Source organism: Epinephelus fuscoguttatus, linkage group LG14 (assembly GCF_011397635.1).
Source record: "Epinephelus fuscoguttatus linkage group LG14, E.fuscoguttatus.final_Chr_v1".
NCBI lineage: Eukaryota > Metazoa > Chordata > Actinopteri > Perciformes > Serranidae > Epinephelus > Epinephelus fuscoguttatus.
This window is the reverse complement of record NC_064765.1, coordinates 13,410,676-13,435,349: the sequence shown is the minus strand read 5'-3', so window position 1 is coordinate 13,435,349 and position 24,674 is coordinate 13,410,676. Positions and strand designations below refer to the sequence as shown.

Here is a 24,674-nt window from a genome sequence, read left to right as displayed (position 1 = left end):
AGATACTGGGCTACTTCTTAGGACAACAGAAAGGAGATTTGAGTTGATCCATTGTGTTTCAAAAAGCTGTAATAAAAAGGGGGAATTACGTTATAAATGCACAAAGTCATTTTCTCCTCCTGGGGCGACAGAATCAGCTTCTGCAACCTACTCTAAAGTGATTTTGAAATACACAACCTAAGGTAAACTACCATAAAAGCAAACTTTCACATTAAAACACCTAACCTATGTGCACATGTAGGTATACACAAAGGAACCAGGCTTTGTTGTTGAACATACAGGGAATCATTGTATGTGATATTGGGCTATACAGAAAACAATTGCTTTGACTTAACACAGAAAGAATACAATTAGTAATGGGAAGTAACTAAGTGCATTTATGTGAGTACTGTAGATACTGTAAAACTTCAATTAAAAACCTAGTCACAATTAAACACCCAGTTCCTTTTACTAGCGACACAGACAAAAAAATGCCTGTCTCAATTTGACACCTGGTCTGGTTACCAAGTTCTTTAGATGTATAAAACCGGGTTATTGGCTACCTGAAATTACGTGTCCATTCCTCGATTACCCTGTAAGTTATTCATATTCCTTTAGTCCCTAAGGGTCTTCAGATCAAAAGAATCAAAAGGTTTTTTCATAAAAATTAATCCAATTCATGAGTATTGTTTTAACAGGATAAAGTGGTGTTGTGTCGGTATGCTGGGTGCCATAATCCTCGAGTGCTGTAACTAACTCTCTCTCTGATGTGCTGTCTGTTGGAGCTAGATCAAATGAATGATCATAATTCATATATTTTCAAGTCATTTTCACATTGGTTTAAATAAACAACTTGACTGTATCTTCCGTCTTTGCTAAGCAAAAGTTTTCCGTGAAAGGAATTAAAGGCCTGTCCCATATAGACGCCTGTTCCAAATATTGGCTCGTTGATTTCAGCCATAGCCCAGGCTATTATTGAAGTTTTACATTACTTTTCTTTTTAGTAATTCAATTTTCTGCTACTATGAATTCAGTGCATTTCAGAAGGGAATATTGTACCTTTTTACTCCATTTATATACATTCATTCCAGTGCTTTAGTTAGTCACTAGTTACTTTGCTTCAGATGATTATTACAAGACATAACGGTTAATCTGCTTGACAGTATATAGCCGACACTAGTACTACTGCAACATAAAACACATGACTGCATCAGTAATTATAATCCATTATTGGAATATTATTCTGAAATGAGTTGCCTACTTTTACTTTTAGTACTTTAAATATGTTTGAATATACTTTTAAAAATAGAGTGAGGTGTTTTTACTTGTAATAAAGTATTGATACTGTATGGTATTGCTACGTTTACTCACTGCACTACAAGCTGTATATAATTCTACGGTAACATATACGTCGCCAGGGGGAGCAATTTGCAGTTTGAGCTTATCAGTAAGCGGTTTGACCCTCGGTGGCTGCCGTACCAAAACAAAAACGTCACTTTGGAGCGAAACTTTTCGAAACACTTGACAGGATGGATAGGGCATGTAGAGGCGTGCTGGTTAAAATTACCCGACAAAGTTAATGTTATAATTTAAACAAGTTGTTCACATAGCGACACACCGAGCGGCTGTGAAGATGGAGGGACTGGAGATGTCCGCCATGATACCGGCTCTTCAGGAGCTCGCGAGGTGAGTAACCGGCTAACGTTAGCTAAGCTAAGCTGTTAGCAGTATGTCACACTCTGAAACTGATTTATATCGAACTGAGCCGTCTTTTTTAAAGTACTGGCCGCTTGTTTAAGTAAATGATAACCTCCACAGTGCCATGTTTACATAAATATTCTTTAAATTGCAGTGCCAGCGCTGCCGAGTACGACCAGGCGGTGCAGAAGCCCCGACAGATCCTCTGTCAGTTCATCGACAGGATTCTGACGGATGTGGATGTCGGTAAGTTTAAAAGAATATCAAGCACGTACAGGAGGTTGACACAATAACAGAAACGCTACACATCTTCTTGAATCTGTAAATTTGCTTGTCTATTCAACTAATAATGCTTGTGCTGTTGTAGTAAGTAAGTAAAAGTTAAAGCCAAATGTTGAGACTGCTCCTCTTCCCCAATGCAGTTTTTTAAAACAACCTAATAATGTCTTCCCACAAACTTGCATTACATTTGTGACTGATGCAGTTGTGGTCAAGTCTTTGTATTACAAACTACTCCTGTTGTGTCAGGGCTTTCCCTCCAGAGTTAGACCAAAAATCAGTTGTATAATGTTTAAAGCTAAATGCCAGAAGTGTAATATTTGTGCTTTTTATTTAACTTTTAAATGATTTTGTCTTAAATATTTTATATTTTAATTCCTAAGATGTGTGCTGTATGGCTTGTTGTTGCTTTTTTTTTGGCCTGGGCTCTTCCTTAAGCTCAATTTAGCCCCCCATGATATAGATAGATAGATAGATAGATAGACAGATAGACATTAGGGCTGCAACGATTAGTCAGCTAATCGATGACTAATTGACTATAAAAATAATCGGTGACTATTTTGGTAGTCAACTAATCGGTTTGAGTCATTTTTCATAGAAAAGTACTATAAAAGTATCCCAAAATACTGTTGAGTTTTTGGCAGCTTTACACACTCTCCCATGACGGTGAATATATATATGTTATATATATATATATATATATATATATATATATATATATATATATATATATATGCTTATATATGTTCTTACTGGTTTTTCAGACCCTAATTCTACGTTCACACGGGAGCAGCTCAAGCTCAGCGTGTAATGGATGTGAGGCATCGGCACTTATATGTTTGGCCTTCCTGTCAAATAGATCGCTGAGCTGTTTCTGTGACTTGCCAATCACCTTCCCTCTAATGTTGACAGTCTTGGAGAGCTTGTTTTTGCTCTTTGCATTCATGTTGCTGTACCATGCTGTAATGTTAAATGATAAAATGCTTTCAACATTTATTTGGTAATGAAAGATTAGAAATTGAACAATCTGACTCATAATATTCAAGCCCAGTTTGGGGTTGTACCAGAAACTATCTGGCCACTAGTGGCATATGTTTCAATACTCATCGATTTCTAAATATTTTAAACAGTTTAGTACTTGTTATTTGCAGTATTAGTACACCAGTACCAGCTGCACTTTCTGCCATTCTCTGCTACTAACCAAGACAAGAAAAGTCATCCTTGTCATGTAATAGCTTTGTTATGCTTTTCTTTTATGAGAATTTAAAACTGTGTGCCCTCAATGTTCATTTTTTTCCTATGGAATCGAAAATGGTATCAAATATTGATTTTTAAAGTCACTGTATCAAAGTTATCATCATGACAACACTGCTGGCCACCATGTACTTTGTTTTAGATCTCCGAAATCCCTTGAGTACCATTTTAAAACAGGTTCTGTGAGTTTAAACAATCAATATCTGCATATTCTGTGATGAAAGCTCTGTGCAGTTTAAGAGTTTAGTGGAGTGGCGTCCAACCTTTTTGCCTTGTGATCGCTTAAAGTGAAGCCAATCAAATCAAATCTGTTGTCTATGTTCCTTCAGTTGCTCTTGGGCTGAATAAGAAGTCCAGTTCAGAGCCGGCCTGTGTGATGCTGCTGGACTTTGTGCAGCATATAATCAAGTCCTCGTCTCTGATGTTCGCCAACCCTGCCTGCCTGCCTGCCGAGTACCCGGACACCACGCAGAGCTGCACTGGTACGAGATGCTCTTAAAAAAGCTGCAATATAAGGTTTTGGGAAATTAAAAAGTCTGTGAAAATGTTCTCTTCCAATCTGTAATAATAATTTTGTGCTTTTCTTTTCCCCTCCATCTCTGATGTCTCATTTTCCTCTCTTGTTTCAGACTTTAGTAAGTGGGTGGCGGTGCGTTTGCTTCGCGTGGCAGCAGCTCCAGACTGCGACGTCATCCACAGGCGGGTCTCTGCCGTGTTGTGCTCTTTACTTCAAACTCTGAGAGCCAGAGCGCCGTTCATCTTCAGCCGCCTCACTCAGGAGCTCATTCTCATGGCCCAGGACCTCAGTGACATTCTGTATGCTCATGTCACCACATTGGCAGGACAGGGACACACTTTGGACGTTCACGCACAGAACCGATGGCCTGTAACACTCGAGTGCTTCAGTGTCTCCCCCGTTCATGCTTCTTCATACCTCACCCCCTCTCCTCTCGTTCTCTCCTCGCCTGCTGCTCTGGAGTCACTAACTGCAGTGACAATCGGCGTCATAACTGACTCTCTGCGGGGAGTTCTCTCCCCTCGTGATGTCAGCATGGCCTGGGAGACTGCTTGTTCCTTCCTGGCCAATGGTAACACAAGGTTGAGGACGCTTTCCATGGTGATGCTGAGGCAGCTGGTGGAGCTGAGAGGGTTTCCTGAGATGCAGGGCCACGACTTCTTCACAGCCTACCTTCACGTGCTGGAAACACACCCCTGCTCGCACACAGCGAATGCAAACCTAGCTGAGAAACATCCGTATGAAGGAGAGCTGCTGCACCTGACTCGCTGTGTGTTTCAGTCGTCTGGTGTCTCTCACTCACACTTTGAGCCCATCTATCTCTCGCAGATGTTTGAGTGTGTTTGTACGCTTGGTGGGGCAAATGTCAAGCTGGGGGGAGAGGTTTCCGAATCCCTCTGCTTGCTGTTCAGCTTCTTGCTATCTGTCGCCATAGTATATGAGGGTGCTGCAATGTTAAGAAGGCAGCGAGTCACAGAGGTCTGCAGGACGCTGGCACGCACCGTTGGAACAGAAAATCAAGCTGAGGTACAACTCTGTTGTGCTTGTTTCTTTCTTTTTAAAATCTCTATCTCGCTGCTGTAACATTTGTCACACCTTTTCTCTCCCACTCTCTCGACAATATCTGTGGTGCTCATGTTTTGCAGTGTGCAGAGGGGTTTCTCCGAGCCGCACTGAAAGCGGAGACTGCTACGGTGATGAAGAAGTCAGGAGATGGAGAGACTGCTGCCAAAAAATTATGCAAATCTGTCACTAAGGCAGTCAGCAAAACGATAAAAACATCAGCAGCGTGAGTTCATAAACATTCACAACCGTGCTCTCTTATAGAAGTAGTTTTTTGTCGTATTTGATAGACAGGAGAGAAGTGACAAGAAATTATGAAGGGGGGGTTGTTGAGCTCCTATGCTGCCAGAACGCTGACATATATACACCTAAGACAGGTCAATTTTCCAAATCTCAGCTGTTAAACTTGCTGTAATAAAGATGTACACAAACTAGATTTTGCCAAATCAAATTTCAAGGACAGTTTTTCCATTTGTCACTAGTTTCAAACATGTAGTGCAGTGATACTCAACCTACAGCCCACGGGCCAGATTTGGCTCACAATAGGGTGCCCGGTGGACACCGACCATTTTCTAATTCACAATGAAAATAAATTGATTCAATCTAGGAATTTTTTTTAACGTAAGCAAGGTGCCAGGGTGCATAAAAAGCATCCAAATAGAGCTTGTTTATCAAAAAAAGGCACCAGAGGAGGATCCATCAGACCCTGTCCCCAAATCCAAAAACACCACTACATACACCTGACCTGTGCAGGGCGGCTGCAACTGGATTTGCCTCTTGTCAAAGATGAGTGAAGACAGCAAACACTGAAAGCTTTAAAACAAGCAATTCATTTCTTATATATACTGATAAATACACTGGTCACTAAAAATGAAGGGAACACTTTATAGTCACTGTGTAACATCGAGTCTATTAGACTTGAGGGATGTCAATCTGTACATTTAGGAAGCACAAGTGATTGTGAGTCAGTTTCACCTGCTTTGATGCAAATGAAACTGACAACAGGTGCACTGAGGAAGAGGAGGAGCACTGCCAGAGCCCTACAAAATGACCTCCAGCAGGCTACTGGTGTGCATGTTTCTGACCAGACTGTCAGAAACAGACTCCATGAGGGTGGCATGAGGGCCGACGTCCTCTAGTGGGACCTTTGATCTCAGCCCAGCACCATGCAGCTTGATTGGCATTTACCAGAGAACGCCAGAGTCCGCAGGTCCGCCACCCACACCTCGTTCTTGATTTCAATTTTTTACTTGGATTTTCAGCGTGATTTTGAATCCAGCCCTAAGTGGGTTGATGATTTTGGTTTCTATTGACCAGAGTTACGTCATTTTGTTCTCAACAAATTATATAATGTACATCAGTAAGGATTTTCAACTTGAATATCCGTGATTTTAATTGTTCCCTAATTTTTTTTGCCAGTATATTATTATTGTTTGTTTATTCACTGGCCCCTGGCCTCCCGTCATTTTGCTAAAGCGGTCCCCCGGTGAAGCAAGCTGAGTATCTCTGATGTATTGAGAGTGAAAACTCAGGGCAACACAACATGAGAAATAGTGCCCTATACGTCATCTAATATTGTGGTTAGAAGAAGGGTTTTGAAACTGAGCATTAGGCACATTTCCTCCTCTAGCTTGGGTGTCAAAAAAGCTCATTTAAAAGTTTTTGTTTCTCTCGCTGATTTTCAGTGATCTGTCTATTTTCCAATTTCTGACGAGATGGAAGTGTTTTCTGTACAACTGGACCACTTCTATAATAGTTTTCTGTAATATTGTGCAAATGAAACTTTAGTGGTTGGTAGGAGTTGCTGGTAAAGCTGTGTCATAATTCCTATAAAACCGTCCTAACACTTAAAATGAATGATTATGCATTTGTTTTTGTGTCTGAAGTGAGGTGGACATGCGTGTTGGCAGTGAGGTTTGGGCTGTGATGAACCGTCGGATGGAGGAGCTTCTGACCTTTCTGAACTCTGATGGACCTGAAACCACAAAGACTCTCTCTGCTCTGGAGGGTGTGGCCCTCATTCTCCACCTGGCGGCCTGCTGCACCTCTCCAACCAGGTGATACACAGATACACAAACATTTACACCTGCTCTCACTCCAACTCTTTCTTTACCTTTTCTGTTTTCATGTCTGACACACGGAAATTATTTATTTTTTTTTAAAAATGCTTTGACCGTGATCTGACCACTGACCTATCATTCCTTTCTTTTTCTGTCTCGTTGTTGACAGTCTGTCCTCTCTCCTCTGGGTGCCCACTGAGACTCTGGGCAGGGCCCTGAAGAGCTGCCAGTCAGTGTTAGAAGGAGGTCCTCAGCCTGACTTAAACCAGAGCTACTTTCAGTCTGCTGTCCAGACGACTGTTAGAGTCCTCGACTCAATCCTCTATTTGACAAGTAAGGATTTATACACTCACAGAAACACACGTTGTACTTTCTGTTCCTGTGGCTTTTATTTGTTTGCTGTGTGTTTTCATCACCCTGTGTGTCTGTGTGTGTTCACAGTGAGCAGCCACAGTGAGGACGGGCTCCAGCGGCGAGTGTGTGCGCTGCTGTCTCTTCCCTGGGTGTGTGACAACAAGTCCATCTCAGCCTATAAGAGCTCAGGATTTCCCTCCTGGCTGCCTGCCTTCGCTCAGAGACTCAGCCTCTGTTACTGTGAGTGTTTCTCTGGTATTGCTGCTCAGACACACTCAAACCAAAATGACATTTGAGATGAACCAGGCTGTTTGCATTTTAAAAACTTTGGATTGACAGCAAACTGTGTGTGTCTTTCAAGCCCCTGAGATCCAGGCAGACTGTGTGTCGCTGCTGGCTCTCCTGCGTCGTGGTGTGTGTGAGACGTGGCGCGTGTGCGTGTTTTCCAAGACGTTGCAGAGTCCGGATGAGGTGGCGAGAGCAGCAGCAGTAAGAGCTTTCCCTCTTCTTCTTCACCACCTTGGAAAGTCACACCACAACCTCATCAGCACCGCTCTCCTGTACGTACCTGCATATGTATAATCACTGTGAGCACAACATCCTTTTATGATTTTATTGTGATTGTTTTAAAAGTTTTTTTTCCCTTTATATTCATGTTACATTTGACGGTTTGCAGTCCCAGGCTAGAGGACAGTTCGGAGCAGGTGAAGAAGGAGCTCGCCAGGGTCATCGGTCAGCTGAGCTGTATCCAGTCAGAGCTCTCACAGCTCAGTGACACCCACACAGAGTCCACTCATCCTTCTGAGAGACTCTGCCACCAACTCAGCCTCGCAGCAGAGCATGCTGGGAACAGTCCTCCATCCCTCAGGGCCTCTGTTGTCAGACCCTTCCTGCCGCTGCTCAAACAGCAAGCTCCAAGTAGTGTTAAACAAGGTATTTTGGATTTGTTGTGTGATGTTGTTTTCCTTAATGAGTGTTTACAACATGCAGAAAGCCTTAATAATGCTACATGTATTATATATACAGTAACTTGTTGTGATCCTCTTATGGATTTAATCAAATGCAGTATTATTTCATCAACTTATTAATGTCACTTTCGTAGCTTTCCTAGAGGCTCTGCCTCACCTCTGTCAGCATGTGAATCTGGTTGGTGGAGACAGCGACTCCCAGGTGGTTCTCTGCGCTCTGGTTGGTCTTATGGAGGACTCCGATCCAGTGGTCAGAATACGCTTCAGCCAATCAGTGCGTTTCCTGCTAACAGAGACCACCAGGAACTCTGAGCAGGGCTCTATAAGTGAGGTGAGCGATTCCAGTGGAGTTAAAGACTTAAATGTCTGAACATCTAATGGCCTTCATTGTCATTATTGATTTATTTTTGTAAGCCAAAACCCACTTCGTGGTGCTGACCTTTTTGGGTTTGACTTGTTTAAATGCTTGCTTGTCTTTAAGAGAATAACAGTGAGGTTGATGTTGTGTGTGTTTCTTCTCCAAGCTCCTGGTCGCCCGTCTTAAAGAGGCATTCAGCAACGCTAAACTCAACAGAGACGACGACCTGCGCAACGCTCTCATCCTCACCACTGGAGAGATTGGCAGGTAAAGGTGACCTTTGTCTGTACATGAGAGCACAGGATGGCAAAAAAATTCTTCATGTTTCTTTGTCTCATTGTCACAGTTTTTATTTAATTTTGTTGTCACTGAAATTTTAGTTAATGGAGAGATTTAAACCTATAAAAAATTTTGTATTTCAAAAAAATAGTTTTGGTTAAATGTGTTGATCTCTTCGTCTCCCATCAGAGCGTCTCAGGGTAGTTTGGTGTCGTTCTCTCTGCTGCGGCTGCTCCACTGTCTGCTGTCCAAGTCGTCCCCGGTGTCTGTAGCTGCTTACACTCAGATCAGAGCGCTGGCCGCTGCCAAAGGTCTGAAACTTCAGACGCTCTTCAGTCAGTACAAGAACCCCATTTGCCAGGTATGAACTCTTTAATGCTGTTTCAATAAATTTGGGCTTTAAGCCGATGTTGACTGAGAAATTTTGAGATTCTTGGTCCATAACTCTGTGAATAATTACTAGACAAATGTGCGGCAGGGCTGTCTGTAATACTTCTGTTTTTAATAAGTGTTAATGTTCAATTAGGCCTATGCTAATCGAGGTTTAGATGACTAAGACTTTTAATTTGTGGCCCGGCTGTGGCCTGACACGGTCTCCTCATGATTGTGTATTTCTAGGTGGAAAATAATTTGAAAAATAAATCCTTTCTGACACTAAATTGCATTGAGATGAATTTGAACCTCTAAAAATCTGAGCTGTGTGCAGAGATGTTAAGATGAACTGGCTTTAATTAGTTCTTTCCTCTGTGCGTTTTTAGTTCCTGGTGGAGTCGCTTCATTCACGTCACGCATCAGCCCTGCGGAGCACACCGGACCAAGGCAGCGAATCAGCCAATCAGAGAGAGCTGGCCCTGGACATCCTGGCTCAGATCGCACACGCTTTCGATTTCCCCGACCTCCACCGCTTTCTCACTGTATGTCATATTGTAATTAAGTGCATACAGTGCACATACAGTAAGACTGTTTTATGTACGTAATGCATGTTTTTGAGAATATACATTTTTCTGCTTACAGAGGACCCTCCAGGTGCTCCTGCCCTACCTGGCTGCCAAAGCGAGCTCCACTGGCTCCGCCCTCATCCGTACCCTGGCCAATGAGCTGAAGGCAAACAGGAGAGAGATACTGATCAACAACTTCAAGTACATCTTCAGCCATCTGGTCTGTTCCTGCACTAAAGAGGAGCTAGAGAGGGCATTCCACTACCTACAGGTATTAGCCGCTACTGGTTGCTAATTGGCTGAACTGTTTCGACGTGTACTCAGAAACTACTCCCGATTTTACCAGTGCTGTATATCATCATGTGTTTATTTTCTCAGCAGTGTCTGTAATTTCCAGATAACTTCAATAAGTTTCAACGCAAACTTCCAATAAATACAGCCAAATAAATCTTAATCTGAGCAGTCGAAAACTGTTACCTGCGCTTACTCGCGTGAACTTTAACACCACGGCCTGCCTCAGCCAGTGACATAAGCCACCTAGTGGTGTGGCGGGATACTGCATTTAACACAAATCAAACATATGGCTCCTACAGTACAGACTATCAGACTGATTTATATTTGTTTTTCAAATGTTCCCTCAGAGTGAGACAGAGATTGAACTGGGCTCTTTGCTGAGGCAAGACTTCCAGGGTCTTCACAACGAGCTTCTGCTGCGCCTGGGAGAACACTACCAACAGGTCAACACACACTCACACACACACACACACACACACACACACACACACATAAGATCCCCTACAAATTAAGTCTTCTTCAGTATATATTCTTGAGCGCAAACATGTCAGTAATGAATTCGCTTATATGGTTTAAAGCTAATTTTTGTTCACATTTCTGTGTAGGTATTTAATGGTCTGGCGATCCTGGCTTCCTTTGCGTCTAATGATGACCCGTACCAGGGTCCCCGAGACATCACCACCCCTGAACGCATGGTATGTGTCAGAGTTAAACGTGCTATTACTGATTTATTTTGTGTAAAATCATAAACATAAACCACCGTACACTGAACTGAATTACTGTGATTTTATTAAGAGCGAATAACGTGTTTCGCCCGTGGCTTCCTCAGGTTCGCTCAATCACATGAGATGCTGTTCAGCGAGTCTGAAGAAGCCACGGGCGAAACGCCTTATTTGCTCTTAAAGGGATAGTGCACCCAAAACTGAAAATTCAGCCATTATCTACTCACCCATATGCCGAGGGAGGCTCAGGTGAAGTTTTAGAGTCCTCACAACACTTCCGGAGATCCCAGGGGAGAGGGATGTGATGGCCTGCTATCTGTATATCATCTCACTAATTATACTGTGAGAAGAAATCAATAAGTTGACACAAAATAATTATTTAGAAATAATTGTAATAATTTAAATATTATTTTATTGCTTCCTCTAAGTATCTATGATCAGCAATGGTCTGTTATTTATAGCATCGGTCTGCTATTCAGAAATAAAAGACTGTAGAATGCTGTGGACTAATCAGAATCGAGTATTCAACAAAGCTCTATAATAACGATCATTAATCACCTCTTGGAAATCAACTGTTTAATATGTGTTTTTCCTCTTTGGTCTTGCCTCAATCATTGTGCACCAGGCGGATTATCTGCAGCCAAAGCTGCTGGGAATTCTTGCCTTCTTCAACATGCAGCTGCTCAGCTCCAGCGCAGGAGAGAAGGACCGCAAGAAGCTGGTGTGTGTTTCACTAATAACAACTAATGTGATATTTGACAATGTTTCATTTCTGTAATTGAATTCACAGAGCTACTGTTGGAGGTTGTTCACAGCAATACTGTGTCTGATTTAATAAATGCTGTTGTTCGTTATTGTAGCTCGTATGTCGTTAAAAGAAGGCGTCTGCTGTTTTTCTGTGCAGGCACTGACAAGTGTGATGGCTCTAATGCGACTGATGGGCTCCAAACACATCAGCTCTGTCAGAGTGAAGATGATGACGACACTCCGCACGGGCCTCAGATACAGAGATGACTTCCCTCTGCTCTGCTGCCAGTCAGTACACACACTCACACTTGAAGGTCACAAGGAAACAGCGGTGTATTGCTTCTTTTATTGTCAAGACTGACAGTTCAGCTCTTTTTGTCTTCTTATTCATGCCACAATCCTGTGTGATTAGCTCATTGCTCCTCGATCTCTGCTTCTGAATGTGTGTATTAATTTCTTCCTCCTGTGTGGACAGGACGTGGGAGTGTTTTGTGCGGAGCATGGAGCCGGCACACTTGGGCCCTCTACTGAGTCATGTTATTGTTGCACTCCTGCCTCTGATCCCACTGCAGCCCAAAGAAACGGCTGCTATCATCCGCTTCCTGATACTGGACAACAGGTAACACACACACTCAAATTGAATCAACTGAAGACCCATCTTTTCAAAATGGCCTTTGTCCTACCCTAAACTGTCCAGTGCTTGTTCCTTGGTGTTTGTTTTCGGGTCCTTATTAGCCTGTATTTGCTCTATGTTTTACTTTGTTTTTGTTGCTTTATTTTAATTGTTATATTATTTTATTTTATTTCATATTATTTCCCACAGGGAAGAAGTCAATGACTACCTCCATGAGATTTACTTCCTGCCAGACCACCCTGAGCTCAAAGACATCCACACTGTTCTGCAGAACTATAAAAAGGTCAGTATGGACAAGAGGATGATGATGATGAACTAAATAAAGGAAGCAGAGTGTGATGAGGGTTGTTGGTCGACATCAGTGCTGTTATTACCTGCTCCTTTATTGCAGAAACTTCAAATATTTCTATATTTCTATTTCTAAAAATGTCTGTTTTATTTAGAAGATACATTTAAGTGAAAGGAATATTTCTGAGCATTTGAAGACTTTGAAGCCGGTTCAAAGGTTCATTCCTACCCAGCTCGTCAATCTTCATCCTCCTAAATTTCTCTCTTGCAGAGGTCAGTTTTCGATAAGTTTAAAAAGCGCCAAATAATGGAGTGACTTTTTCCACCTGGCGAAAGCTGTTTCTATATAAGAAGTTATAAAAGATGCTTAAAAGAATGTTTAATTGCTGTTTTGTAACTGCTCTTCTCCGTGTATTTCTGTCTGTAATTTTTGTGTTCTCTATGACATTGTGAAGTTTTTAAACTTAAGGTGGAGGCGTCAAATATGCCCACTCGGGTTTCTGCCTCCTCCTGCACTACTATTTGTTATTTTTGACAGTTTGTATATTTAAAATGTGCAAAATTAAAATCAGAACAACAGAAACATGAGGATAACAATGTGCAATAAATGATAATGTGCTATGTCTGATTCCATCCAGCTGACAGCCAGCAGCAGTGACCTGGCCGCAGCGCTGCAGCTCTCCATGAGAGCCGTTCAACATGAAAACGTTGACGTCAGGATTCATGCACTGACGAGCCTCAGGGACATGATGCACAGTAAGCAGGTATCGAACACACACACTGATTAAATACGTCTGAAAGGACCAGACTCAAAGCTTTCAGTTTCTGTTTTTAAATGCTGATTATTAACTGACATATCTTAAACTTACCGTTATGCCCCACACCATAAATATGTTTTTTGTGTTTTGGGCTGCAGGGGTGGCTGCTGCGCCAGGTTTGTGCGAGTGAGGCGGTGGAGCCGGTCATCTCCAGCCTGGTGTCAGTGCTGCTGAAGGGCTGTCAGGACTCATCCCCAGAGGCCAGGCTCCTCTGTGGGGAGTGTCTGGGGGAGCTGGGAGCCGTGGATCCTGGACGTCTGGACCTGTCACACACGCACACCCATGGGGATCGCAACACCTTCGTGGTAAGCGAGACAAGACTTTAACTGTGTGTGTGTGTGTGTGTGTGTGTGTGTGTGTGTACAAAAAAGAGTCCCCGAAAAATGGAACATCCCTGTAAGAAACCATATACTTCTCTGTGAGCAGAGTGGAGTTGATGATCCGAACTTCGCCTACGAGCTGCTGACTGAACTGACCAGAACATTTCTGGCTTACGCTGATAATGTGAGAGCACAGGACTCTTCTGCTTATGCAGTTCAGGTACTCGCACATCCGCAAGCACTCACTTTGCACTTTAGATGTATGTCTTTCCATCTCTCTTTTGGCTCATGTCTCACCTGTTATGTGTGTTGGTGCTGTCATGCACGCTGTAGGAGCTGCTGTCCATCTTCGAGTGCCGTGAGGGTCGAACCGACTCACCGGGGCGCCGTCTGTGGAGGAGATTCCCGGAGCAGATTCAAGAAATATTGGAACCACACCTCAACAGCAGGTATTCAAGTTTACATACATGTAGACTTACAGCACATCTACACTTGTACTGGTCTCACATATAATTAAGACGATCAGATCCTTTGAGTGGAAGTTATTTTTCTTCTTTGTCCTCTCTTTTTTACCATATTTCCCTCCATGTCTTCAGGTATAAGAGCAGTCAGAAGGAGGTGAACTGGTCCCAACTGAAGAAGCCGGTGTACTTAAGTGAGAGAGGCAGCAAATTCTCTGATTGGTCAGCCACCTGGGCCGGATATCTCATCAGCAAGGTGAGCTTGTTCATCTTTGACTGTCTTGTGCAGAGACAAACAGATACACAGCTGCTAGATCATGTAACCAGCTCTTTCCGTTTGTCAGATACGTGTGATTTAATAACCGGACATTTTGAATATCAAAATGGAGTCCTAAATATCTACCGTGAGAAAGTGTTTTCTCGACAAACTGTCACATGACAACAGATAAGATAGACAAAAGCATGCAGAGGTTTCAAACACGCATTTGTTGTCAGTTTCAAAACTTTTGCAAAAAAGTGAAAAGCACATCTTTTGTCTCTGTGACAGCATAAACTTGTCTTCCAAGTCAGTTTTTGGGAACTGGTTTTCTGTGTTTTAGGTGAGACATGAGCTGGCCAGCAGAGTGTTCACCTGCTGTAGTTTCATCATCAAACACGACTACAAGGTCACGATCTACCTGCTGCCTCATATTCTGCTGTACATGCTGCTGGGCTGCACACCTGCAGAGCAACAAGAGGTGAGGACGCGCCCGTGTCGGTGTCTGTGTTACAGAAGACGATAATTCTAAGGCTTGTTTTATCACGCAATAATGACACACCTCCTTTCAGGTAACCGAGGAGATGCTGGCCGTGTTGACAGCAGGGGATGGACGAGGTCAGGAGACGGCCTCCAGCCTATCACAGCTCAGCACTCAGACCGTGTTCAGTATGATTTCTCACCTCACACAGTGGAGCCGCCACATCCTCTACGACAAACCCAAACACAACGGTTAGTGACACTTTCCACCAGTGCACAAATCTCTAGTCTCCAGGTTTTCACTACGGTGCTGAAACATATCAGAGTAAAACATTAATTTATTAAGGTTCGATCAGTGTCCTGTAGTTTGAATCTTGAAATAAAGAGTTAAATCATGTTATTGCAGAGAGCGGGGAGTATCAGCGTGTGGTGGCCTTCCTGAGGGGGATTCCACAGGACATTCTGGCCAAGGCCTCTCTACGATCCAAAGCGTACACTCGTGCCCTCATGCACTTTGAAGCACACATCTTAGAAAACAAAGAGAACATCCAGGACCATCTCACCTTCCTGCAGGTCAGACAACAACCATTTAAATGTATTCTTTGCTAAAGTATGTGCCCATTTCCCCCTCTTTTAGATCAAAACAAGTGGCTTGGGGACATCTTGGTATGGCACTGGTTGCTTAGAAGCTTGTTACCATTAGGTGTTTATGTCTTATAGATGTTTTTAGAGCTGTCTGACAATTGAAACTACAAGAAAAGTTAAAATAAGTGACAATTTGGTTTACAAATCATAAACTGTGATTTGGACAGGAACCGTGTTCCCTCATGTTACCTCTCTCTACTTCTGGTGTTTGAGTACATAGATAGACTTACTCGTTAAGTATTAAAGTGCAGGTCTAACAATTTCTGGCACCTTGTTTAAGAGTGTTTTTACAACCTGGCTCAAATGGCCATAACGAAAGGAAGATAAGCCGTGTCAATGTTTCAGCAGAAATTACGGGAAACCAAATTGAAGGGTTAACGTAAAGCTCAAGTAGGCAGTTTAATATGGGGGTCATTGAGCAAAAATCTGAAAGGCCTGACGGAATAAACGGGAAAATGGGAGACTTGAGCAAAGACAGGCCATTTTCAGCGAGATCAGCTGTCAAACATGTCAGTCACTGCTCATGAACTGCAGTCCAACTGTAAGAATTGGCAGTGCTGATCTAATATGAATCAAGATTGTGTGACTACATCCCCTTTTTCTCCTTTCAAATGGTCTCAGAAACATGTTTAGGTAGACTGTTATATACTGCTATAAAATGAGAAAGTTTGTGGCCCAGAGCCATGTTAAAACAATCTAGCAAAAACAAAACACCACCCACCAGTTGGCGCAAACTGCATTTAACAGCTAAACAGTACACTAAAATATGCTTCTGAAAGCATTTAAGGCGAGAAATAGGCAATGCAGTAACATAATCTTGATTCAGTTTATATTTGCTGTAGCTTTAAATAATTAAAGTATAGGGCGTGTGGGTATAGTGTGTGATGTGCATGAATGGAAGATGTAGGGGCGAGGGTTGTAAGGTGCAAAACAAATCATAAGGATGGACAACATAACTAAACAGGAGAGGAACAAAACAGCATCAGCAGGCGAGTGGGTTGTCAGCCAGAGAGAGGAAGCTGTCAGCTGCACGCACACTTAAATAACCTCAGGTGTTCCTAGCTGCCCTAACGATCCCTTTCCTGCAGAGAGAGAGCAGACAGGTGAATCACCCAGCACAGGAGATGACACCAGAGGGGCCATCACAGTGTCGAGGTAGACACTGGGTGATGACTACACCAATAGCTCTTAATAATTTGTCAGTAACTCTGACAAAAGCGTGGCCGAGGGTTAAAGAATACTGCTGAAATAAAAATACCTATATTACAAAGTATATAAAACAATCAGACTGATGTTCAAAGAAACAAAATATGTTCCACAGATATGTATTACATGACCCCAAACAAGCCCTCTGAACTGTTTTGTTGTGATTGGCTGTTGCAGACGTTGTACGCTGCCATGCATGAACCTGATGGAGTGAGAGGGGTCAACGCCCTGAGGAGGGAGGAGCCGTCGCTACGGGAACAGATACTGGAGCATGAGAGCATTGGCCTGCTGCGAGACGCAACGGCCTGCTATGACCGGGCCATACAGCTGGAGTCAGACCAGGTACACACACACAGAGAAGAGAATAGTAGTGGGTTAAAAATACTGCAGAGAAGCAGCCACAGTATATTATTGCTTATGTTAAGATGACAGATAATGATGTGGTGTCAGCTGTTTGTTACATTGTATTTTCTGCAGTTTCCTCCATATTTCACCATTTTCATTTTCACTTTGTGTGCAGATCGGTCACTATCATGGAGTCATGACCTCTATGCTCGGCCTGGGACAGTTATCAACAGTCATCACTCAGGTTAATGGAGTACTGGCCAACAAGTGAGACACACACACACTATGGTCCATTTTCCTTACTGTGTTTACACGCCCAAAATATCCAGCTTATTTGCCTCTTCACAGTTTCTTAACATGTATGTCAGTTAAGGTCCACTGGATTTAGCTATATATCTACACATTTAGGCATCAGTGGAAGTCGGAGCTGAACACCTACAGAGTGGAGGCAGCCTGGAAGCTCGGACAATGGGACCTGTTGGAAGATTATTTGAGTTCAGGTAATAAAACACACAGATGGTCCTTGAAAGCTGCACTTGAACCACTGTACTTTATGGTAGTAAAAGATATAAACTTAAAACATAAACTTTAATGACTTAGTTTTGCAATACCATTGTGTCTCCAGACCGCCAGTCCAACACCTGGGGCGTGCGGCTCGGCCAGTTGCTGCTGTCAGCCAAGAAGCAGGATGCCGAGACTTTCTACGAGAGGCTGAAGCTGGTGAGGAAGGAGCAGGTCGTCCCTCTGTCTGCAGCCAGCTACGAGTGTGGAACCTACCAGAGAGGATATGAGTACATCGTCAGGTCTGTGTGTGTCGGTGTATCCTGAGGATCAATTTTGGTAGTATTAACTTGTGAATCTAAAAGTTGTGTGTGTCATGTCAGGCTCCACATGCTCAGTGAGTTGGAGCACAGTTTTACTGAGCTGCAGAATCAGAAGGAGTGCTCCACCCCCACCCTCAGCCAGCTGCCTCCTCATTGGTCGGATCGCCTGGAGATGACCCAGAACTCTTTCAGGGCTAAGGAGCCAATCCTGGCCCTCCGTCGGGCTCTGCTCAACCTGGCACCACAGTAAGGATGTAGACACATCTGCAGGCAAATGTCACATGTCCTAAACGTGTCAATATTCACCTTCAGGCATTTCCTCCCTTATCTCTGCACCTTAAACCTCTCAGTATTTATTTCTTGGTTATTAGTTTTTTGATTAGCTCCTGACTTTAGAAAGCTCTCGCATCACTAATCAGGCCTTGTGTTTGCTCTGCAGGCCCATGAGCAAGGAGCTGGTCGGAGAGTGCTGGCTGCAAAGTGCCCGGGTGGCCAGAAAGGCAGGACACCACCAGACCGCCTTCAATGCCCTGCTGAACGCAGAGAACACACACCTGGCTGAGCTGGTCACTGAGAAAGCCAAGTGGCTTTGGTCCAAGGTATAACGACACTTTTACTACGATTTGCACATCCTGTCTAAAGCACACTATCAGCATTTCCTGTGTGAGCCTGACCCTGTTTCGCACCTGCTTTACTAGTAAAATGCATTTCAGTGTTTGCTGATGCATGTAGGAAATTATCACATCGTAAATCAAGCTCTGCCGTATGTGAAGCAAACCCCTCTATGTTGGTGTGTCGTCAGGGCGATGTGCACGAGGCCCTGATCGTCCTGCAGAAGGGCGTGGCCCAGTGTTTCCCTGATGATCAGCCACTGACAGACCCCCGCAGCCTGCAGACCAAAGGCAAGGCCATGCTGCTGGTGGGACGCTTCATGGAGGAGACGGCCAACTTTGAGTCCAACGCCATCATGAAGACCTACAAGGTAACATCCATGATGTGTTTGAAGGGAGTGAACCAGTCAGAGGCTTTGAATAAGCACCATTGGGAGTTTGCAAATAATAATAACACATGAACAAACTGGACATCATTAATGTGAAGATGTCATGTTCAGCTGAGTGTCAAGATGCACTTGACAACTTTTTGGACACTGCAGAGCCAGCAATGCAAATATTACAAGTCACTCTTAATGATTTTTAAATAGAAATCAGTGATATTGAGATTCTGAGGTAAATAAATCAGATTTGTGATTGTTTTATATGTTTTAATGTAAAACTTTTAGTTGCAGCTGTACTTCAAAGCTTGTTTTGTGTTTCTTAGGATGTGACCAACCTTCTGCCTGAATGGGAGGATGGAAACTTCTATCTGGCCAAATACTACGACAAAGTGATGCCAATGGTGACTGACAACAAGCTGGAGAAACAGGGGAACCTCATCCGATACATTGTCATGTACTTTGGAAAGTAAGGACAGTATCCAGCCCTTGAGTCTGTGATCAAAGCTGAGAAAATGCTGTTATGACTTTACTCCTCCATAGACTCATTAGTTTCTTTATCAGCCATTTAAATTGTGGGGTTGTTTCCTCCCAGAGCCTTGCAGTTTGGGAACCAGTACATCTACCAGGCCATGCCTCGCATGCTCTCTCTCTGGCTGGATTTTGGAGCTAAAGTGTGCGAGTGTGAGAAAGGTGGGTGACCAGTAGTGATTGTACACGTAAAATAAAAATACATGCAGGGCAATCATACACTTCCAGTGTCTTGCTAGCAGCTCCACCACTTTATGCAGATTTACTTTTTATAAGCTGTTAACAGTGGACAAAGAAATATCTAAACACATTTAAATATAATTTACACCTCCCTCCACCACAGCTGGGCGAGCAGACAGACAGATGCGACAGGAGCTGGGGAAAATCAACATAGCTGTGAGTGAGAACTGTGCCAACTTGGCACCATACCAGTTCCTGACCGCCTTCTCCCAGCTCATCTCCAGGGTGTGCCACTCCAGCGACGAGGTCTTTAACGTTCTCATGACCATCGTGGCCAAAGTCTTCCTGGCATACCCCCAACAGGCCATGTGGCTGATGGCTGCTGTCTCCAAGGTAGGTGTGTTCGTCTGGCTCCTAGATAACAATCAGGGCCTTGTGTAGTGAATCTCTGCAGTTTAATTATTCCTGGTCAAGAACTCCCAAACCCTGTGTGTTTGAACACCTGCATATTTTCACTGTATGTGAACTCTTGTGTTCATTTCCTTTTCTTAAACATATTTTTTGTCATTTAATGCATCAGTTCCTTTGCAAACATTACAGATCCCTTCTACTGTATTCGGTGTGATTGATTGACCAGATGTTTCAGCGCCTGCATTAACTCACAGGGCCGCTAAATTGTTTTTCTAAAAAAAAAAAAAAAAAATTACCTCACTCTTGATTTGTGTGTTTCATCTTCTTTTTTCAGTCTTCCTACCCCATGCGTATGAACCGCTGTAATCAGATCCTCAAGAAAGCAATTAGCCTCAAACAGTCTCTGGAGAAATTCATCGGAGACGCCAACAGGCTGACTGACAAGCTGCTGGAGCTCTGCAACAAGCCGGTACACACACACACACACACACACACACACACACACACACAACCACACAACCACAAACGTGTTTTATGTATTACATGAAACTATAGTAAAAATACATTATTCAAACTGTGGTGATTTTACCCTGATGAAGGCTATCCACTACTATAGTTTCCTCAGGATCACAAATGTATGACAGTTGTCAATATAGAAGGTTATATATAAGTTTGAGTTTGTTATTAAAGTAATAAAGCATGTGTTAATACTACTATATCTGTGCAGTACATTTTATTGGTAGACATTTTATTGATCCCCTTCAGGACCAGGAAATGCTTGCAAATTCCAGTAAAACATCATATAAAGGGAGCTGTGGATACATATCTGTGTGAATGTGTCTTTCAGGTGGATGGCAACAGCACCACCCTCAGTATGGGCGTTCACTTCAAGCAACTAAAACGTCTGGTGGAGGAGCCGACCTTCAGCCAGATCCTGATCCCGCTGCAGTCAGTTCTCATCCCTACGCTGCCCTCTACTGGCGGGGCAAACACAGAGCACGATGCCTTCCCCGGACACTGGGCGTACCTGGATGGCTTTGAAGACTCTGTAAGAGAAAGGGAAAGAGGGTTTTGATTGTTGTCGTAAATATTTTAGTAGGGAGGGGCCTCCGGACTAAAAGTGTTTCACGAAACACAGTTACAAATATCTTTGTCAGGCAAAGAGTGGTGATGAAGCAACATTATCTCCTAAAATCAGATTTTATGATCACAGAAATAATCTTGAGGAGGTGTAAGCCTCGCAACCCTAACATGTGTGTGTTTGTGTGTAGGTGGAAATCTTGGCCTCCTTACAGAAGCCTAAGAAGATAAGTCTGAAGGGTTCAGACGGGCGGAGCTACACCATGATGTGTAAACCTAAAGATGACCTGAGGAAGGACTGCAGACTTATGGAGTTCAACTGCCTCATCAACAAGGTGTGTGATACTGGACTCAAAATGAAACGACATGTACTATGAGTCACTGGTTTATTGGGTTTACTTGTACAAATATTAGAGTTACATTAGAGTTATACTGGTGTACTCGGAGGTAACAGTCTGTCCTTTATGTACATGAATAGAGGTGGAAAAATTTTGTTTTTCGCACAATTCATCCAGCCAGCTATCAACTATCCAACTATCAGTTGAAGTGTACACTATATTGGGAATATTTTCACAGCTGTACCTTGCCATCAGGAAGCCCTTTAACTGGTGGCTTTGAAGAGAGCATATATAAGGGCTTGAGTTCCCCGCCGTGTGAGGACTGTCTGACTGCAAGGGAAAGTGGTCAACATATTCTATATATAGGGTACACTTAAACTGATCATATATTTTTAATTGGACTTCTTGCCGGTGGCTAAAATAAGTTTTGCAGCTTCTTCCCAGAGGCTGTGAGGCTTATGAACTCCCAGGCTTTAAAGTCTGTCCTCTGCACTTTGTACAGCTATGACTGCATGATGCATTGTTATGTACTTATTAACATATTTATTATAGGCTTTAGGTTATTTAATTATTTATTATAGAACTATCTTAAAATGTTATTTATTCTGTATGCTGCTGGACCTTGGTAACAAATGTATTCCCTCATGTTTTTAACATGTTTGAGTGACAATAAACTGAGCCTTGAGCAGTACATTACTTAACTTCCGTAGCTGTACTCTTGCCTGCTTCTCCAAACTGGGGACACACACACTGCCATCTATTGTATGTAATACATTGACGATAGCTAAGTCCTTCATATAACCCTCTTAAATCCAAACTGTCCCTTTAAGTCTACAGTATGTGTAAAACGTGTTACCTCATTGTAAAGTCAGCAGTATTTATAGTATGTGCACATGCTTTTTTGTGTGTGTTTGTGTGTAGTGCCTACGTAAAGATGCAGAGTCGAGGCGGAGGGAGCTACATATCCGTACCTATGCTGTGATTCCTCTCAATGAGGAGTGTGGCATCATCGAATGGGTCAACAACACCGCCGGACTTCGACACATTCTCACCAAGCTGTATAAAGAGAGAGGTATACTGCCACTTAAAGCTAAACAAACTGTCAGTGTAATTACTGTTACTAAACAATTTAATTCTATGTGTGTTACAGGTGTCTACTTGTCAGGTAAAGAGCTCAGGAAGCTTATTCTACCCAAGACAGCCCCCTTTGAGGAGAAGCTACGAATCCACAAGGAGGTGCTTTGTGCTCGACACCCCCCTGTATTCCACGAATGGTTCCTCCGGACCTTCCCTGACCCTACATCATGGTACGACCCTACAATTACATCCATCTAATATTGTTCCCACAGCTGAAAGGAGCATTTTTAGTTCTGGATTTTTAAAACGTTGCAGTTTTTGGATGGTTATACATTTGAAAAGGGTCCAGTTTGGGTTTAAAGTTATATTTAGGATCAAGTTAAATTAAGGAATAAGATTTTGAAAAGTAATGCCACTTATTATGTGTTTACAGGTACAGCAGTCGCTCTGCATACTGCCGCTCCACTGCTGTGATGTCCATGGTGGGCTACGTCTTGGGTCTGGGAGATCGCCACGGAGAAAACATCCTCTTTGACTCTTTCACTGGGGAATGTGTTCACGTCGACTTCAACTGCCTCTTCAACAAGGTTTGTCTGAAATTGTCTTAAGGTATTGATTAATTAGGAGTCATTCATGATATAAATCTTTTAATAGAAATCTTTAAAAAATCCTAAAAATAGTTTTATATATTGCTTTTCTGTTCCACTTACTGTGTTGTCCTTGAATTTCTGTAATGCTCCTTCTTTCCCTCCCCACTAGGGGGAGACGTTTGACGTGCCTGAGGTGGTTCCCTTCCGTCTGACCCAAAACATGGTCCACGCCATGGGGCCCATGGGCATCGAGGGTCTCTTCAGACAGGCCTGTGAGGTCACCCTGAGACTTATGAGAGACCAGAGAGAACCACTAATGAGGTATACACACACATAAATACTTAATGATTTTAGAATAGTCCTGTAAAACCTTGTTCCATGATCTGAACATACACATACAATGGGGCACATAAAACAACAAGTGTGCTTGTTGGGTTTTTTTACTTGTTGTTCTCTATCACAATAGAGACTGTGACTCTTTTAAAAAACTTTTAAAATTCTATTTTTAATTTTCACTCTAAGTGTACTGAAGACCTTCCTTCATGACCCGCTGGTGGAGTGGAGCAAACAAGCCAAGGGACTTTCCAAAGCTCAGGCCAACGAGACAGGAGAGATAGTTAATGAAAAGGTGTGTCTTTGCTTTTGCCTATGAAAGTGTAACCTTGTATTTAGAGCTGCATGTAACCTATAAATGTCAGATTTTTGGTATTTGTATAACTGAAATGTCTTGATTTTTCCCCCTCTGTTCTCTGCCAGGCAAAAACCCATGTGTGTGACATTGACCAGCGTCTGCAGGGAGTGATAAAGAGCAGAAACAAAGTGCTGGGTCTGCCTCTGTCTATAGAGGGACACGTCCACTACCTCATACAGGAAGCCACAGATGACAAAATGCTCTGTCAGATGTATCTGGGCTGGGGCCCATACCTGTAAAACACACACCTAAGTATATAAAATAAGATGAGAGCATTTCGAGGTAAATTCAGGTGAATTTGAGATGCTTACCAGTGATAAAATGCCTCTACAAGACAACCTGAAGTGCCCTCTGAGGTGGCTCCAAGCAAGTATAAAGGAATTTGCACATCAAGTTTGTAATACTGACACAAAAATACCTACTCCTGACTGTTTGTTGAAGAGCATCATTTTCGTTCGAGTATTTCCATGATTGTTTAGTTTCCTGTTTTCTGGAAACAAATATTTGTTGCATCTTTGAACATTCTCTTGTAATAAAGGGTGTGTTTTGCAGATTTGTGTGTGCTAATCTCTTAACTCCTTTGAGTCTCCCTCAGTCAGATTGTCTTAATCCCCTCAGTGTGTGTTTCTCTCTTCTTACACATACCCAAGGGTCCAATCAGCTTGCCATTTTCACGGGAGCACCAGTTAGAGCCAAGCTCATTAAAGCCTTAAGAGGCTGAAGAAGACCGGGTGAGGATAGTAGTATGAAGAAAGGGATGTGGAGTTTCTTTAGGTGAGCAAGATTATAGCTGTCAAGTCATGAGTTCAGACACTCAGAGGGTCACTGTATTCTTTATTATTACTTTTCTCGTTTTTGTCAACGCCTGGCTGCTGTTTCAGATGTCTTTTGGATAGAAGAGGAGCTTTCCAAAGCAGCACCGGAAGTGGACCATTTTTGAGATGTTAACGAGATATCTTTTTACATGGCAAGATCATCTTTGAATACATGTACTGAAGC

The 24,674-nt window shown here is 42.9% G+C and overlaps 1 protein-coding gene across 1 annotated transcript; it reads left to right on the top strand.

Moving 5' to 3' along the window:
* The first annotated feature begins 1,487 nt into the window (after window positions 1-1,487).
* On the top strand, window positions 1,488-24,178 carry atr (ATR serine/threonine kinase). Its single transcript, XM_049596895.1, has 48 exons — window positions 1,488-1,665; window positions 1,832-1,923; window positions 3,540-3,692; window positions 3,840-4,753; window positions 4,873-5,015; window positions 6,676-6,846; window positions 7,019-7,182; window positions 7,291-7,443; window positions 7,565-7,763; window positions 7,880-8,136; window positions 8,306-8,502; window positions 8,696-8,796; window positions 8,998-9,169; window positions 9,567-9,722; window positions 9,823-10,017; window positions 10,388-10,483; window positions 10,646-10,735; window positions 11,388-11,483; window positions 11,667-11,797; window positions 11,985-12,128; window positions 12,333-12,426; window positions 13,070-13,195; window positions 13,348-13,554; window positions 13,676-13,789; window positions 13,903-14,018; window positions 14,166-14,286; window positions 14,630-14,767; window positions 14,859-15,018; window positions 15,173-15,339; window positions 16,795-16,959; window positions 17,138-17,229; window positions 17,371-17,462; window positions 17,588-17,765; window positions 17,847-18,032; window positions 18,226-18,385; window positions 18,589-18,768; window positions 19,104-19,246; window positions 19,373-19,470; window positions 19,652-19,881; window positions 20,234-20,368; window positions 20,747-20,947; window positions 21,171-21,314; window positions 22,239-22,389; window positions 22,468-22,624; window positions 22,828-22,981; window positions 23,154-23,305; window positions 23,507-23,612; window positions 23,741-24,178. The coding sequence occupies exons 1-48, from the start codon at window positions 1,613-1,615 to the stop codon at window positions 23,912-23,914; spliced, it is 7,818 nt and encodes a 2,605-aa protein (XP_049452852.1). The 5' UTR covers window positions 1,488-1,612; the 3' UTR covers window positions 23,915-24,178.
* Window positions 24,179-24,674: the final 496 nt, after the last annotated feature.